At 47.1% G+C, this 17,772-nt stretch overlaps 1 protein-coding gene across 1 annotated transcript; it reads left to right on the forward strand.

Moving 5' to 3' along the window:
• The first annotated feature begins 16 nt into the window (after positions 1-16).
• LOC123942085 (retinoic acid early transcript 1E-like) lies at positions 17-16,855 on the forward strand. Its single transcript, XM_046006039.1, has 3 exons — positions 17-66; positions 16,178-16,395; positions 16,575-16,855. The coding sequence occupies exons 1-3, from the start codon at positions 17-19 to the stop codon at positions 16,853-16,855; spliced, it is 549 nt and encodes a 182-aa protein (XP_045861995.1).
• Positions 16,856-17,772: the final 917 nt, after the last annotated feature.

Here is a 17,772-nt window from a genome sequence, read left to right on the forward strand (position 1 = left end):
CGAGCGCCCCCTGAGCATGGTGGCAGCCGTGGGCTCCATCGCGATCCCGAGCTGGGGGAGTTCCAGGTGAGGCGCGGGGTGGCTTCCGAAGGAACCCCCGGGCCGGCCGGGAAGCAGAACGTGCTTGCTGCGGCCCGGCCGGGCTGCGCGGGAGGGCGCCTGTCTCCCCTCCGAGAGGGACTGGACCTCTGTCCGGGAAAAGCTGTTCAGCGTCGCCCAACTTCCCCTTCTTACACTTGCGGCAGAGGCGAGAGAACACGCGCGGACGCAGGCAGGAGAGGCAGAGGAAGCAGCCAAGGACTAAGCTGAAGGCTGAGCCACTGGTCTAGAAGACTCGCTGAGCAATGCTGCCAGGTGGAGGCAGGGACAGACTGAACCCTGCAGGGGCCACTGCAACCGGATGGGTCCGGATCTGTGGGAATGGGCGGGGCGCGGACTGACAAGGAAGATTTTCCACCCTTGAAAACGACTAGACAGAGACACATGCGCCTATGGGTGTAACAAGTTAACTGGATTCTTTTTGAGCACTAGGTGAATTTTACCCCCATCTTTTGTAAGAATCAAGTTTGGTGACGTAATTTATAAGCAATCCTCCCTTCTTTTTGAGGCACGTAGCTTCAAGTCCCGTATCTCTGCAACTGTAGGAGAAGCATATGGGCCTGTGGCCAACTTTGAACGCACGTTCTCCGGCTCTGGAAGTAAAAGCAGAGGAATGCTATTCCTCCAGCTGTGGAACCTCTTAGCCACCCGCAAATTCTACAGAGAATCCTATTTCCAAGCAGTGCTACCTTCAGGTTTGCAGAAGAGGAAAAAAAAGCGAGTGATTTTTTTTTTCAGTGACCACACTGTAGCTCTGAGACAAAGTGAGTGTTGGAGCGAGAGTACATCAGTTTCACTCACCATCATCTTCCTGTCCTATAAATTGCATAAAATCAGCCACATAATGCTAGGCTTATTGTAAGTATGACAGATAATAAAGTATCCCATCCCCTTCAGTCACTGGAAGCACTTCTGTTGGTTCTGGGCTTTGAGAACTAAACAGCCACATTGTAAGCAACAGCACCTGGAGGAACCGAACTCAGCTGAGGGAGTCAGATGCGACCAGATATGTGAGGGCTCTAACAGAAGCTGGATGAACTGTTCTAGCCTGCATTTATTTATTTATTTATTTATTCATGAAGCATAGATTTATCTACTTTTGGTTTCCTTTTGCAAAGGAACTCAAGATATGTGGGTCTGTTGGTAAGCATGTCCTGTGTCAAACTGGAAAATGTACCGTGGAAGGTCACGTGTTTTTAAAAATTGTGAAAAGAATTAAAAATCTGCCAATCAGCTAGGAATGCTAGGGTAAGCGTGAACTACCGTTTACTTCTCAATTTCCACCAGAAATTTAGGTTTTTAAGGGTTAACAATTCTAGTATAGAAGCTTAATGAATAATTTTAAATAGTTTAAGAGACATGTAAAGAATATACATACACTGTGTGAATTGTAGTCATACTTTGCCTGTTGAGGAGAAAACACTAATATTATTTTTTTTCCTAATTTTTAAAATTTAAACTCAATCAAATGACATATAATGTATTCCTAGCTTCCAAGGTAGAGGATAGCGGTTCATGTCTCACATAACACACAGAGCTGACTACACCATGTGCCCTCCTCCCCCACAGTGTCCACCACCCAGTTTGTCCATCCTGCTTCCCCTCTCCCCTCCAGCAGCCTTCAGTTTGTTTTCTGTGATTAAGAGTCTCTTATAGTTTATCTCCCTCTCTGGTTTCGTCTTCTTTTATTTCTCCCTCCCTTCATCAATGATCCTCTGTTTTCTTTCTTAAATTCCACATATGAGTAAGACCATATGATACTTGTCTTCTCTGACTGACTGACTTTGCTTAGCAGAATACCCTCTAGTTCCGTGGTTGTTGTTGTAAATGTCAAGATTCCTTTTTTTTTTTTTTTTGATGGCTGAGTATATTATACCACATCTTCGTTATCCATTCACCTGTCAATGGACATCTGCGCTCTTCCCATAATTTGGCTATTATGGATATTGTTGCCATAAACACTGGGGTGCACTTGCCCCGTCAGTTCACCACATTTCTATCTTTGGGGTAAATCCCCAGTAGTGCAATTCCTGGGTCGTAGGGTAGCTCTATTTTCAACTTTTTGAGGAACCTCCATACGGTTTTCCCGAGAGGCTGCACCAGCTTGCATTCCCACCAACAGTGTAAGAGGGTTCCTCTTTCTCCACATTGTCACCAACATCTGTCCTTTCCTGACTTGTTAATTTTAGCCATTCTGACTGGTGTATGAGGTGGTATCTCATGGTGGTTTTGATTTGTATTTCCTTGATGTTGAGTGATGTTGAGCATTTTTTCATGTGTTTGTTGGCCATTTGGATGTCTTCTTTGGAGACATGTCTGTTCATGTCTTCTGCTCATTTGTTGATTAGATTGTTTGGTTTTGGGTGTTCAGGTGGTAAGTTTTTATAGATTTTGGATTCTGGCCCTTTATCTATCATTTACAATATCTTCTCCCATTCTGTAGTGGTCTTTTGGTTTTGTTGACTGACCTTTGCTATCCAAAAGCTTTTTATGGGGTGCCTGGGTGGCTTAGTTGGTTAAGTGTCTGCCTTCTGTTCAGGTAATAATCCAAGGGTCCTGGGATCGAGGCCTGCATGGGGCTCCCTGCTCCCGCTTAACAGGGAGTATGTTCTTCCCTCCTCCCTGCTTGTGCTCTCTCTCTGAAATAAATAAATACAATCTTTAAAACAACAATAACAACAAAACCTAGAGCTTTTTATCTTGATGAAGTCCCAGTAGATCATATTCGCCTTTGGTTCCCTTGCCTCTGGAGACATGTCTTATAAGAAGTTGTTGCGGGTGAGCTCATAGAGCTTGCTGTCTATGTTCTCCTCTAGGATTTTGATGGATTCCTGTCTCACATTTAGGTCTTCCATAGATTTTGAGACTGTTTTTGTGTTGGGTGTTAGAAAATGGTCTAGTTTTGGGTCACCTGGCTGGCTCACTGGTTAAGCCTCTGCCTTCCGCTCACGTCATGATCTCAGGGTCCTGAAATTGAGCCCTGCATTGGGCTCTCTGCTTAATGGGAAGCCTGCTTCTCCCTTTCTCTCTGCCTGCCTCTCTGCCTACTTGTGATCTCTCTCTGTCAAATAAATAAATAAAATCTTAAAAAAAAAAAAAAAAGGAAAGGAAAATGGTCCGGTTTCATTCCTCTGCATATGGCTGGCCAATATTCCCAACACCATTTGTTGGAGAGACTGCCTCCCCCCCACCCCCATAGGATATTCTTTCCTGCTTTGTCAAGGATTAGTTGACCATAGAGTCGAAGGCCCATTTCTGGGCTCTCTATTCTGTTCCATTGATCCTTGTGTCTGTTTTTGTGCAGTACCATACTGTGTTGAAGATTATAGCTTTGTAATAGAGCCTAAAGTCCAGAATGTGATGCCACCAGCTTTGATTTTCTTTGCCAACATTGCTTTGGCTATTTGGAGACTTTCCTGGTTCCATACATATTTTAGGATTACTTGTTCCAGCTCTGTGAAAAAAAGTTGATAATATTGTCACGGGGACTGCACTGAATGTGCAGATTGCTCTGGATAGCACAGACACTTAACAATATTTGTTCTTGCAATCCGTGAGCATGGAATGTCTTTCCAACTCTTTGTGTCTTCCTCAATTTCTCTCATGAGTGTTCCGTAGTTTTCTATAGTTCTGTAGTTTGCTCCTTTGTTAGGTTTATTCCTACATTTCTTAGAGTTTTATGTGTAACTATAAACAGGATCAGCTTCTTTTATTTCTGCTTCTTTTGTCTCATTGTAAGTGTATAGAAATACAACTGATTTCTATGCCTTCATTTTATATCCTGCCAGTTTGCTGAATTCCTGTATGAGGGCTATCAATTTTGGGGTGGAATCTTTTGGGTTTCCCATAGAGTATCATGTCAACTGTGAAGAGTAAGAGTTTGACTTTTTCTTTGTCGATTCAGATGTCTTCATATTTCACATTTCTTTTCATTGTCAGTTGCTGAGGCTCCGACTTCTAGTACTATGTTGAACAACAGTGGTCAGAGTGGATATCCCTGCCTTGTTCCTGAGCTTAGGGGAAAAGCTCTCAGTTTTTGCACATTGAAAATGATATTCACTGTGGGCTTTCCATATATGGCTTTTATGGTATTGAGGTATGTCTCCTCTATCCGTACTCTGTGATGAGATTTCATCAAGAAAGGATGCTGTACCTTGTGAAATGCTTTTTCTGCATCTATTGAGAGGATTGGATGGATCTTGTCCTTTATTTTATGAAGGGAGTGTATCACATTGCTTGGTGTGTGGATGTTGAACCACCCCTGTAGCCCAGGAATACCAACCACCTGGTCATGGTGAAAAATCCTTCTAATGTACTGCTGGATCCTATTGGCTGGTATCTCAGCTGTCACACTGATGTCCTCCCAGTTTTGGTGATGTCCCCTGATGTCGACATTTTAGGATGTATTTCCCCCACACCAGGACATTCACCTGGGTCACCACAGGATCATCTCCTAGTAGGTCTCATGGTACCTGAATGCCTCCTCATCCTTAGACTCTGCTTCATATCGTTCCAGCAACGTCCAATACGGCCAAAGAGATCGACAGTCTTGGACATTTTCCATTTCCTGGATGTGCTGAAGATGAGGGATAGAGTGTTTTATTTGCCTTGTTGGTGGATTGGTTTAATCTGTAAATGTACATGAAGAGATTCAGATGTAGGAGGCCACTGGGAGAGTATGTTGTCCAGAAGTTCTCAATATATATTTGAAAGCCTTGTTCGTCTTGTGTTTTGGCTCACCTTTGTGTCATTTTTTGACAAGAGTTCAGATTATTTAGTCTTAACTAGAGAGAAACAGAAATCTCCATGGGGCGCCTGCATGGTTCAGTGGGTTAAAGCCTCTGCCTTTGACTCAGGTCATGATCTCAGGGTCTTGGGATCAAGCCCCACATCGGGCTCTCTGCTCAGCACAGAGCCTGCCCCCCCCCCCCCCGCCTGCCTCTCTGCCTACTTGTGATCTCTGTCTGTCAAATGAATAAATAAAATCTTTTAAAAAAAATCTCCTAACACATTGTATATATTATACCTCATTTGGATATTCTATGGCTAATTTTTTGCTATGACACATAGCACCACAGTAAACAATCATACATCTCTATTGCTTTTTGATCCCCACGTATTTCTGGCCTCGAATTAACACTGGGATTGCCATGCAGTAGGATAAACACACCAACCACTGTCTGGATAGGGTGAACTATATGTCAAATGAGGGATTCCATTTAAACTCCTATCAACGTAGAAGAGAACTCTTGTCATTCCATTTCCTGTCCACCACTTGCTATAGCTCTCTTTAAAATCTTGTCGGTTTGGGGCGCCTGGGTGGCTCAGTGGGTTAAAGCTTTTGCCTTCGGTTCAGGTAATAATCCCAGGGTCCTGAGCTCGAACCCTGCATCAGGCCCTCTGCTCTGCAGGGAGCCTGTCTCCTCTTCTCTCTCTGCCTGCCTCTCTGTTTACTTGTGATCTGTGTCAAATAAATAAATGAAATATTTTTTTAAAATCTTGTCAGTTTGATGTATGTATAAAGCAAGCCCATTGTTCTTCGTGTTATCTTGATAACTTGGGATGTGTTCAGTGATTTCTGAGGCTGATTTACTGTCTGTGACTTGCTCTAAGAATTTGCACAGATCTTGGGAGAGGTAGACTTTCAGATATTTATTTGCAGGAGCTCTTTGTATATTGTGGATAACAATCCTTTGCTCATGAGGGAATAAATCAGCTGTTAGAAGCAGATCTGTTTCTGCTGTGAAGACCCACAGTGCTCTGAAGGAGGTGAGTCAGTGGGGAGGGATGACAGGAGAGACAGTGGTGGGGGATCCAGGAAACTCAGAAAGATTCTCAACTGCTTCATTTCCAGAACATTTGTTTGTATGTGGTCTGTCAGGATCATGTCTGAGACTGACAGATGGCTGCTGGGAGGCGAATTTCTGAGCGATCCTTCAATTCTCTGTCTCCACAACAGATCTAGTAGAATCACCACTTTTATTTACCCCATACAGTGGAGGAAGAACACAATTACATGAGTTCTCTTGGGATATAAAAGAAATTCCGGGGGCACTTGTGCGGCTCAGCCAGTTAAGTGTCTGCCTTCAGCTGACGTCATGATCCCAGCGTCCTTGGATGGAGTTCCACAACAACTTCCTGCTCAGCGGGGAGTCTGCTTTTCCCTCTCCCTCTATCCCTCTCCCAGCTTTCTCTCTCTCTCTCTCTCTCTCAAATAAATAATATCTTTGAAAAATTTTTTAAAAATAATAAAATTCCAAATTAAGTATATTGTATAATGAAGATAATATTTTTTTTAAAGATTTTATTTATTTATTTGACAGAGAGAGATACAAGTAGGCAGAAAGGCAGGCAGAGAGAGTGAGAGGGAAGCAGGCTCCCTGCCAAGCAGAGAGCCCGATGCGGGACTCGATCCCAGGACCCTGAGATCATGACCTGAGCCGAAGGCAGCGGCTTAAACCACTGAGCCACCCAGGCGCCCAAAGATAATATTTTTTAAAATATGCATTCCTGGACATAATTTACTGAAAAAAAAATCACAATATGTCAATGAACCTGTTTCTCAGGACATAGGAGAAAAATCCTTGAGGATCTAGAGCTTCAAAAAATCTTTTTGTGGATACTGTCTGCAAAGACATGGTCCTCTTACAGAGAAGAATCCAGTATTGCACAACCAAAGTACAAGACGGAATGTTCTCTTTGTAGAGATTCCCCGTTCAAGTATTTAACACTTCAGTGCAAGAATTCCATCACTTAGCACCGGGAGAAAACAGCATAGAATATGCCAGTGGAAAGTGCTGAACAGGAGAGGCATGAAATGCAAGAAGGGACATGGGAAGTTTCCTCTCCTGCACCAGGTGGTCGGACTGAGGTCTCTGGATTTGTAAACTTGGAAGTGCTGCTGGTCTAATGATGAACAGCAGCTCATCCAAATGCAGTTGGCCCAGAGGCAGAGTGGCTGTGCTGGTCCCCATGATAAGGGGCTTCTTGGTAGCCTAAGAAAAGAACAGGTGTTTGTCTCCATGGCTAAAGAAATCCTGTGTCCTTGTCCTGGGGCTGCCCTTCATCAGCACTCCCCACCCCAGAGCACAGACCTCGCCCAGGGGCATGCATTTCCCCCAGCCATGACCCCAGCCCTGGGCCCAGCCACCTTTACAAACCTCCTCCCTCTTGAACCAAATCACTGAGTCAGCCCCAGGTCCTGTTACCAGAGGTCTGGGCTCAGGACCAAAGTGAGTAAAACCAATGTGCTCATGTGACTCGGGTTCCCATGCTCCCTCTCATGGCAGATCCAAAAGGACCTGCTGGGGGATCTGACAGAAGACAGGGGCCTGCACTTGACACCTCTAACCTTGGGGAACTCTATGGGCAAAAGTCTTTCTTTTCCCTTCTGTCCTAGCCTCCTGCAAGCAGCTCATAGAACTCTTCCCCCATCCCATCCATTTCTGCTCTGGCTCAGCTGGGAGCTCACAGGGGAGCTCAGTTAGCCCATCCCCCAGGTCAGCTCTGCTGAAAGCAGGGGCTGCTCAGGAGCTCAGGATCTGAGGTCTGCAGGAAGCTGGCTGCCAGGGATGGCACCAGCCTCAGCCAGGGTTCCCACTGTTGCACGGAGAACTGGCCCCTATCTAATTCCATCATGCATGGTCTCTACTGCCCACTTGCTGCCTCACATGTGAAGACCCAAGCCACGTTCTGGGGGTACGCAGCACTACTGTCCAGCCCTTTGAGTTGGTCTGCAGAGGCTTTCCCACTCCCTCTACCTGGGATGAGACCCTGACCCCTGTCCTTGTAACTGCCAGGAGGGAGTCCCCTTCTCCTTGAGATGTCCCATGGAGCTGCCATGCTGCTCTCTCTCAAAGGGGAGCACAGCCCATGCTGTGTTTCCCTGCTGTTGCCACACCATCCACCCTGGGCCCGAATTGACTCTCTCCAATGGAGAACAAGGTCAGAGCCAGGAATGACTTCCCTCAATCCCTTTAGCACCAACAGGCCTTAAGAAGTGGTGTGGGCCCCTCCCCTTTCCCAGTGGCCTATCAGAGCTCAACGCTGAGCTAGTCCAAGCTGTTGCCAACACCTGGTATGAGATCTCACTCATCTAGTCCCACTGTCCTCTGAGAAGTTTCATGCAGTGGATAGGGGTGAGGCTGGGAATTCACCGTTCCCTGTGCTCACACCAGACCATCTGCCCCTCCCTTCCCTCTCAAACTGCTCTCACTACCTGTCAATCTAATGGTCTCCAACAAGGATGCCCATTATGAACCACACAGCTGAGGAGCAGGGGGAAGATCCAGGTGCAGGGTCCGATGGCCGTGGTCTTGCCTAGGCTGTACCTTGTCGCGTGGCTGGTGGCACTGAAATGAAAATGCAAGGATCAGAGCCCCAGTCGGGACCCCAAACTGGGGGAGGCTTCCTCAGCTCCTGCAGGTGCATCCTACCAGGCAGACTGTGTCTGTCACTGTCCTTGTGGCAGCTGCTGTGACCAGTCCTGTTGTCAGGAAGGGAGGAGGGGATGCGCTCTGTCCCCTAGGGGCTCCTCCAGCCAAAAGGGGAAGCAGCGTTTGTAATGTAAGCAGTCGTTCCAGCTGTGACAGACAGGAGTTGATGCAGGAAAAGGATGGTGACAGCGACCACCGCTCAGGAGCTGACAGTCCAGTGGCAGTGAAGGATTTCTGGCAATACACCAGGTGACATGAAAAAGCCAGTAATTCTCTGAAAAAGGAACGTAAGGCCATCTCTGGAAACACACTGATGCTCCCCTGTTTGGGGCCAGCAAGAAATCCAAGAACTACCTGAGCACAAGGTGTGTACAGAGATGAAAAAATCCAGGAGGTGGGAAGGGAAAGGATGAATTCTAGAACATTCCTATAGCCATTATTCTGCCAAGAAGAATTTCCCATGGATGGATCAATTTCTCTCTCTCCTCAGACACACACACACACACACACACACACACACACACACACACTGTGGGAAGCTGAGGGTTAGTGAGAAACCTCAAAAGTTAGACCAGGCAATGGCGGTGGGAGCACAGGGAAGGGAGAGCGGCCGGGCTGGAGATCTGTGGTCCTCCCCAGCCCCTGGAGCCTCCCCTCTGAGCCCAGCGGAACCAGAGTCCCCTCCCCTTACTCTAGGCAGGACTCCAGGCTTTCCCAGGGAAGGGACCTCCACAGGACCCCATGCCTCAGAGCCTTTCCCAGGGTTTTCCTGATATGAGTCACCTACCCCACCACTGTCAACCTGTCCAAGGGGGATGGACTTGTCCGCACACTTGGGCAGCGGATTACCCCTCCCCGCTCCCCGTGGGACACCAGGCGCTCCTTCACCAGCACCTCCCAGCCCAGGGTGCACAGCTCTGATGTCCTCTGGCCAGAGACTTCATCGCTCCCAGTCCCAGGAGCACACAGGCCCACACCGTCTTTTACAGGGTGTGACTTGCCCTCCTGTGTCATTGCCTCCCTGGAACACTAGGGCTCACTTCCTGATATTCAGATCAGGATGTCACAAAGGGCACGGAGCCCCTTTTCGCTCTGTGATGTGGATTCTAAGGGTCCTGGGGCCCAAGGAGCCGGTCCAGCGGCATCTTCATCCATGGATTGTCTGTGGCTGCTTGTCGGCTACAACAGGACGATGGGTGGTTACAACAGAGACCTATGCAATATTCAGTAGACACAGAAATTCTTTGACCAGGCTGGCGTTTCAATGAAAAATTGAATAGGGTTAATCACATCCTTGCACCCTGAGACCCCAGTCCACCCCATTCGCCCCAGGAAGCTCCTCGCAGCTCTACTGCACCGCGATCTACTGTTTCTACGGAAAATTTTCACTTGGGGCTTGACTCCGCCCCGGGACCCGCCCCCTCCTGCCGTATTTCCTAGAATATATCAGTCCTTTCTGGTGCTGTTGGTCTGCTCCTCTTTCACCCATTGTCCTGACCACCCTATCTTTTCCATCTTCACTTCCACCATCAGTATCTTCCCTTCTTATGGCCAACAGGTATACGTTTCCAGTTATGAACTTAAAAAGTCATGTGGGGGCGCCTGTGTGGCTCAGTGGGTTAAGCTTCTGCCTTTGGCTCAGGTCATGATCTCAGGGTCCTGGAGTGAGCTGGAGCCTGCCTCCCCCTCTCTCTCTGTCTGTCAAATAAATAAATAAATAAATAAATAAATAAATAAATCTCTTTCTCTCTGTCAAATAAATAAATAAATAAAATCTTTTTAAAAAAGTCATGTGGATATAGTGTACAGCATGTTCACTGTAGTAAAAAATTTAAAACCCTCAAGAAAGGGGTTTGGAAAGCTTCCAGATTGGCAAACATATCCATGTGCCAAGAGGGTTGTATACCCCAAACTCCACAGGGACAGTTTTTGCACTCAGGACCCTTGCAGATCTATGCACCTCTTCATCTGCCTGGTCAGTTTATATTATATTTTATTTAAAATATCCTTTACAACAAATCGGTAATCGCAAAGTATTTGCCTAAATTCTATAAAACTCTGTAGCAAATTATCAAGGCGGCAATCATGGGAACTCTTGATTTGTGCCCAAGTCCGTCCTAACTGGGTAATATGCGAACACACTTCCTGCAAGTGTATTTGAAGCAGGTGGGGACGGGTAGATTTGGGGAGTGAGTCTTAACCTCTAGGATCTGAAATGACTCTGGGTAGTTAGCATCAGAATTGAATTAAATTCTAGGACACTCAGTTGGTAGCTCCAGAGAGCTGAGAGTTGCTTACTGTGGGAAATCAACATAATTGGTGTCAGAAGTATTGTGAGTGTGAGGGTCCCTAATCAAAGGAATGAGACTGATACAAAGGGAAGGTCAAGCAAAGCTTTATTTCGTGCCAAGCATCGAGAATCAAACTGACCAGTCAGGGCTGTCTCTTGCAAAGAGGCGACCCCTCCCAGCCTCACAGACTAACTTTTATAGAGGTAGTTTAGCTGGGATGACTATAAACAACAACCTGGGGAATTCTTGGCCCATGTGGAGAAAACAGTGGATTGACAAGTAAAGGAAGAGTTGAAAAAGGAAAGGAGAGGGAGTGAGCAGTAGAGGGGCTTCTAAGTATGTCCTTCCTCAGCTCCCTCCTCCCCTGAGACCCTGGGTTACCATATGGCTTCTCCTTTTATAGTCCCTCTTTTATATTGAAGACACCCCCTTTACATCATGGTTCAGTGTCCATCTTTATCTCTGCCTATCTGCTACACTCACTCTTGTCACACTCGGCTGAGCCCTCTCCCCACAGGGCTGAGTAAAGTTGACTAAGCCCTCCTACTTCATATGGCCGTCACTTGAGTAGAACAAGCTCAAAGTTATAAAGAGTCCATACTGCCCGTGGGCATTAGTCTACGCCAAGGCTTGGTGCCCTTTCTGATTTAGAAGCTAGGCAGGGTGTTGTACAGGCACTCTGCATTTTTGTGTAGGAGGGACCAAAGAATATTCTGGCCTGAGTTGGACTCTCATCTGCATCCGTCAGGACCCTGTCACAAGTTGTGGTGAGAATCCCAGCATGTGGGCCATGCTCTGACTTGGGTGGGGTAGCTGTAGCACCCTACAGATCTTGTCACTGGGAAGAGACAGCTAACTCTAGGGCCGGAGAGATGTGACCCGGAGTTCTAGGAGTTCAGTCCCTGAGAGGAGGCAGTTGGGGAGGGTGTGGCCCTTCCCAACCTCTGGTGAATGTCAAGGCTGTCCTGACCATAAGAGAATGGTCTGGGCAGCAGCTTCAGAAATAGAGTGTGAAATTCAAAAGTAGCAGTCATTGTTCCAGGTAGGTTCTAAATAAACACCTAATGATTTCCAACTCAGCCCTGGGGCAGAGCTCCTGGTCTCCCTGAAGACCGTGAAGAACCTCCCTGCAGACCTGAGTGTGATCTGAGGCTGCTTACGGGCCCAGTATCTTGGGCAGGACTGATCAGGGTGTATGAAGCCATCCTACGTTGTTGATGATCAAGGCCAGGATGACTCAGGGGAAGACCACCTCTGATGGGCAGGGTCATTAGGGATGACAACCAGCGTATAAAGAAGGCTGCTAGAGAAGCATGGGGGGAGGGGCGGTGGTGTCCCTCTGACTCACAGGGTGTGTGTCTGGGGAGGGATGTGCCCGATGGGAGAGGGGCAGTGTATTGTGGCAGTGACACTAATTTACTTGTGACCGAGGAAGAGTGAGAGCAAGGAGAGTGAGGGAACACCAGGGGAGTATCTTAGGTGTGAAAAGAAACAAAAACAAGAACAAAAAACAACCTCACTTAAAATGGAGTCAAGGAATTTGAGAGGCAGAGTTGGGGGATTTGGGGGGTAGGGAAGGAACAAATGAAACAAGAAGGGATCCAGAGGGAGACAAACCAGAAGAGACTCTTAATCTTACAAAACAGACTGAGGTTTGTTGGGGGGAGGAGGGTGGAGAGGGTGGTTGGATTATGGACATTGGGGAGGGTATGTGCTATGGTGAGTGCTGGGAAGTGCATAAGCCTGATGATTCACAGACCTGTAAAAACTATAAAAATAATTTTTAAAAAATGGATTCAGAAGCCCTGTAGGGGCACTCTCATACACAAGTCATTCCTTGCAGGCTGCATACCTAGAGAGTGCAGAAAGATCATTCTTTCTTTTTCTAATTATTTTCTAGTTATTTTTATTAACATAGAATGTATTATTTGCCCCAGGGGTACAGGTCTGAATCATCAAGCTTACACATTTCACAGCACACACCACAGCACATCCCCTCCCCAATGTCCATAACCCAACCACCCTATCTCTACCACACCACTTCCCAGCAACCCTCAGTTTTTTTGTGTGAGATTAAGAGTCTCTTATGACTCTTATGAGTTGGGCTGCCTGCTTCACCCTCTCCCTCTGCCTGCTGCTCCCACTGCTTCTGTTCTCTGTCAAATAAATAAATAAAGCTTAAAAAAAAAAAGAAGAAGAAGGAAAATCTCTCCCTACCCTAGCAACAACCCACTAACCACCACTTGCCACCAAAAAGAAATCTCCACAACCCCAAACTCTTGTTCTTCTCCAATAAACCTTTCTTCAAAACAACCCTCCCCAAGTTCCTCCTAAGCCCTCATCAAAGCTGACCTTTCTTTTCTCTCTACAGACTTGCCTATGGTTTGACACAGTTTGCTAGTCTCAAATTGCAATCCCTCTGCTATTCCTGAATAAACTTGTTTTGCTAATAAAATAACTGGTTTTTGACTTTCAAGGTTCATGTGGGTGAGTGTGAGAGAGAACGACCAACTTGTGTGAGAAAACTTTGTCGAGTTTTGTTGTGTGTGCATGTGTGTGTGTGTGTGTGTGCATGTGTGTAGTGTTTCCCAGAAGTGTCTTGAAAAATTGCATCTGCGTCTCTGGACAGGTCCAGCATGGGATGGAAGGGGAAGGTGTGGTAGATGTCTGCCATGTGGGGAGTGGGATGAACTTGGGCGGGACCATGTGTGTACCAGGCAGTCCCCTGACATTCCAGATAAGTCCTGAGAGCTGCCCCTGACTTCCTGATTGGTGGCCTCCAGGTAGGTGGTTGAAAACTGATGGCTGACTCTAAAACATTTGATCTAGTTAAAGGGAGGTCAGTGGTACAGCCCACTTACTGGGCATCAGGAAAGCCCTCGAGCCAGACTCACAAGATATCACCAAATGGGTGTGACTTGCATTTTAAATAACCAGCAGAATGCCAGGTACACAGTGAAAAACCTAACTGTGGGAAGGACAGATAGTATTTGGCATTGTTATCCTCCAAAATTCTTGTTGAAATCCTTAATATAAAAATATTAGGTGAGTCATTCAGAAGTAATTAGGATAGGAGGCTGCCCCTCCCTGCTGGCTATAAAAAGACAAGGAAGTGCTTGATGTCTCCAGCTGCAATCCACCAGGTTGAAAACACAAGGAGAAAACTGCCCTCTGCAAGCTAAGAAGGGGTCCTCACTGTGTTGGGTCCCTCCAAAAATGGGTACCCCAGCAATGGGTCTGTGATTAAAGGAGCGAGACTGATACAAAGTGAAAGTCAAGCAAAGCTTTATTTCGCTCCAAGCATCAAGAGTCAAACCGACCATCAAACAGATGGGTCAGGGCCGCCCCTTACAGAGAGGACGACCCTTCCCTGCTTTCTAGACTAACTTTTATAAAGCAAAGGCCATGTGGTAGGGCCTGGCCATGCACAGGTGGCTTATTGAATTACAATTCACCCCACAGTAGCCATGGAAACTAGCCCATCACCTTGGTAGCTAGGAGACAGTATGCACCCCCACTGATTGAATACCTCCACCTGGCCTGACCCACCCTTTTTACTTGGACTTTGTTACCTGGGACTGGTTTCTGGGACTTGTTTTTGAGTAAGTTCCCCAGCGGGGGTGGGGGGGTGCGCAGAGTCAATTTAAATTTTACAACAAAATGGCAGTTCAACTGGGGTGGGGCTGCTCTGGCTGAATAGGCCCTTACAAATGGACAGAGGATCTGCTGATGTCTTGATCTTGAACTCCCCGGCCTCAGGAACTGTAAGAAATAGACACTTGCTTTCTAAGCTACCTGACATGTGCTATTCTGTTATAGCAGCCTGAGCTTGCTCAGATGGTTGTATGGAATGGGGAGGGGGGATAGCTATAAAAGTGGGGGGGGGGGATGTGCTGAAAAGCATTAAGTCTTCAGAGGCACTTTCAAGAGAAAAATGACATGAGAAATGTCACAGTGACACCAAAGCTTTGTTCTTAGACTAATTTGCACAACTCAAACACCAGAACCCCAAGACTTTCTCTAATGATAAACTACTTGGCTTTTCTTGGGTCCACAAGTCTTGGCTCCAACAGGATTGTTGGACTCAAGATTGTCTACCAGTCTTTGATGATAGACCAGGTGCCATATGCCTCCAGGTCCTTTGATTAACCTGTGTGCACTTGGGAAGTGTGAATCTCAATCAGATATGAGGGAAGAGATCCAGTAGACAAGGAAGGGGGTGGGAAAGGGAGAGTGGAGAAAATGTGGGAAGATGGAGGAGAAAATGGGAAGAACAGGGAGGGAAGAAGAGGCTGTGTAGGAAGACCGGAAGTTGGTGGCAGCATGGAGGAGTGGGGGAGGGGAAAGGAACTCACTTCACTGCCAACATTCCCACTTACACTGGAAGTGGTTTTGAGGAGAATGGAGAGGAATTTTTTTCAAGTGAACTTTGTTTTGCGATGTCTTATCTCTCTTATCTTAAATGAGTAATCTTATTTTGAACACATACAAAACTCTCCCTCAGCACCCCTTGCTTCTGTCAGATTCCTGCAGGACTGTCAGCCATCTTGTATGACAACATTGGGAAGTGCCACACACCCACTTCCTGTAGTGTGCTGTCCAAGGGTCCTGCTCATCAGTAATGTTGCCAGTATTTTGCAGTGCAGGTTTTCTTTCGTTATTGCTGCTGCTGGTACAAGCCCAGAAGAGAGTGGGCCGTGAGTGTCCTGGGATCTGGGGACCTAGCGGGGATGAGGGAAGACAGGAGAAAAGGGCTTCCCCACGTTTCAGGCAGTGCCAACCTGTCCATGTGCTCTGAAGGACCAGAACCCCAGGCTAAGGCACTCTCCTTGTATGGTGCTCCCATGGGGCAGCTCTCCCTCTCCTGCCAGTTCCCACCTTCTACTCCAGGAAGCCTATCCTGATTACCCCCAGGAGCCATCATGAGTTTGGCATGTGCCCTACAGAGTCTTTTTTTTTTCCTTTCTGTTGAAAGTCCAGTCTGGTCAGCTAGATTTTAAGTCCCAGGAGGACAGACCCTGTCTTGTAGTTTTTCTACCTAAGAATTTGACAGATGTCACTAAAAGTATTTGTCAGATGTATCCTTCTGGCAATAGTATGCGTCCCTGAGGGGTCTATGGTAGGTAACATCAAAGTATTTTCCTTAAGCTGAGACAGTAAAAGGTGGGGACTAAGGATGTAGAAGTGGAGGTGACTGGGATGGAGACCCTCCTCCCTCTGCAGTAAACCTTTCAGAGGGAGTCTTGGGGCCCCAGCTGCCTTTTCTTTCAGATGCTCACTCTCATCTTCCATCTTTCATCTTTCAGATGCTCACTCTCTCTGCCTTGACCTCACTGTCACATCTCTATCCAGACCTGGACGCCACTGGAATGAAGTGCAGGGTTCAGTGAACAAAAAGCCCTTCCTTCGGTGTGACAGTGACAGCAGAAAGTTCAGACCTTTGGGTTTCCTGGGGCAGAAGGTGAATGCCAGCAAAGCATGGACAGAACTGACGGAGATGCTAGAAGAGGTGGGGCAAGAGCTCAGGATGATCCTGCCTGACATGAAACTGGAGAACAGCATGACCAGGGGTGAGTAGGGGAAGGGGCTGGGGAGAGGGAGACAGGCAGCAAGAGAGGCAAGGAGCATGTGCAGGGAAGGGGCTCCTGCACAAGAACTCAACATTGGCTCCACCTCAGAGACACACTGGACCTCGTGGGAGATCATGGAGTTAAGAGTCCAAGCGGATGACTTTGTGTGTGGATTGCAGGTCCTCCCACCCTGGACAACCAGCTGTGTTTTCATCATGAAGCAGAACGGTGCCCCACTGCATCCTGGCGCTTCAACATCAATGGACAGGTGGCCCTCCTCTTTGACGCGATGAGGGTGACCTGGACAGTCGTGAACCCTGGAGCCAGAGGCATCAAGGAGAAGTGGGAGGACAAGGGCCTGGCTGACTATTTCAGGAGGATCTCCATGGGAGACTGCAATCACTGGCTCGGGGCATTCTTAGAACACTGGGAGAAAGAGCTGGAACCCCCAGGTAAATGAGCAGGATGAGGTGGTTGCTCTCTTTAAAGGTCAAATACCTTCCTTCTCTCTATGGATAGGAGTACGGGTGTGCAATTGATTTTATGGATTAGTCAACTAACTGAGCTCTTGGTGGACTGGAGAGGCAGTGACCACCATAGGCCCTCCCATTGCACTCCTTTCTATTCACCTCCTTCTACGCAGGGGCCCCCTTCCCCTATAACCAATGATCCAGTCACCCGGAACTGCCAGGTGGTCCCCGAGTCTACAAGCTACATTGGGCTTACAGCCTTCTCTTCTTCCTCTGTTTTACTTATCATTTAACTAGCACAAAAGTCATATCTGAGGAAGCCCTCCCCACCTCCCCCAGACAGAATGAAGCACCCCCAGTACTGTCACTCTCAGAAAGCTCTGCCCACAGTGAATATGTCACACTCTATGATAATCAGATGGACATCAGCCGTCTCCCTCAGTAGAAATATGAGCTCCATGAGGACAGGGCACAGCCCCGAATTCCTCCATAGACCCTAGGATCGGATAGAGTGGTTGCCACATCATGAAGCAGTAAATTTGGAGGTGACAAGGGCTGCCTGGGGCAAGTAGGTGCTCAGGAGGGTATTTTATTATTTTTATTGAATTATAATTAACATCCAGAATATATTAATTTCACATATATAGTATCATGATTCACTAATTTTATACATTATGCAGTTCTCATTGGGATGAGTGGATTCTTAAGCCCCTTTATCTGCAAGGATCCCCTCTGGCGATCATCAGGAAGGTATTTTCTTAGGTTGAACAGGACTTTCACTTTTTTTTTTTAGCACCATCAGTAAATGTCTCAGAACCCAAGTCTTCATCCATCCGGGAAACTCCAAGGATTGTTTTAGCAATCTTCATCAGCTCAGTCTGGATCTTCTTTGGCATCTTTATGAAAT

The sequence above is a fragment of the Meles meles genome, chromosome 5, assembly GCF_922984935.1.
Source record: "Meles meles chromosome 5, mMelMel3.1 paternal haplotype, whole genome shotgun sequence".
Classification (NCBI taxonomy): domain Eukaryota; kingdom Metazoa; phylum Chordata; class Mammalia; order Carnivora; family Mustelidae; genus Meles; species Meles meles.

Excerpts from the sequence above, each read along its gene's own strand:
- LOC123942085 (XM_046006039.1), top strand. The coding sequence starts at position 17 with ATGGTGGCAGCCGTGGGCTCCATCGCGATCCCGAGCTGGGGGAGTTCC. Across the intron at positions 67-16,177 it reads CCGAGCTGGGGGAGTTCCAG|ACCTGGACGCCACTGGAATG; the intron begins GTGAGGCGCGGG and ends ATCTCTATCCAG. Across the intron at positions 16,396-16,574 it reads GGAGAACAGCATGACCAGGG|GTCCTCCCACCCTGGACAAC; the intron begins GTGAGTAGGGGA and ends TGTGGATTGCAG.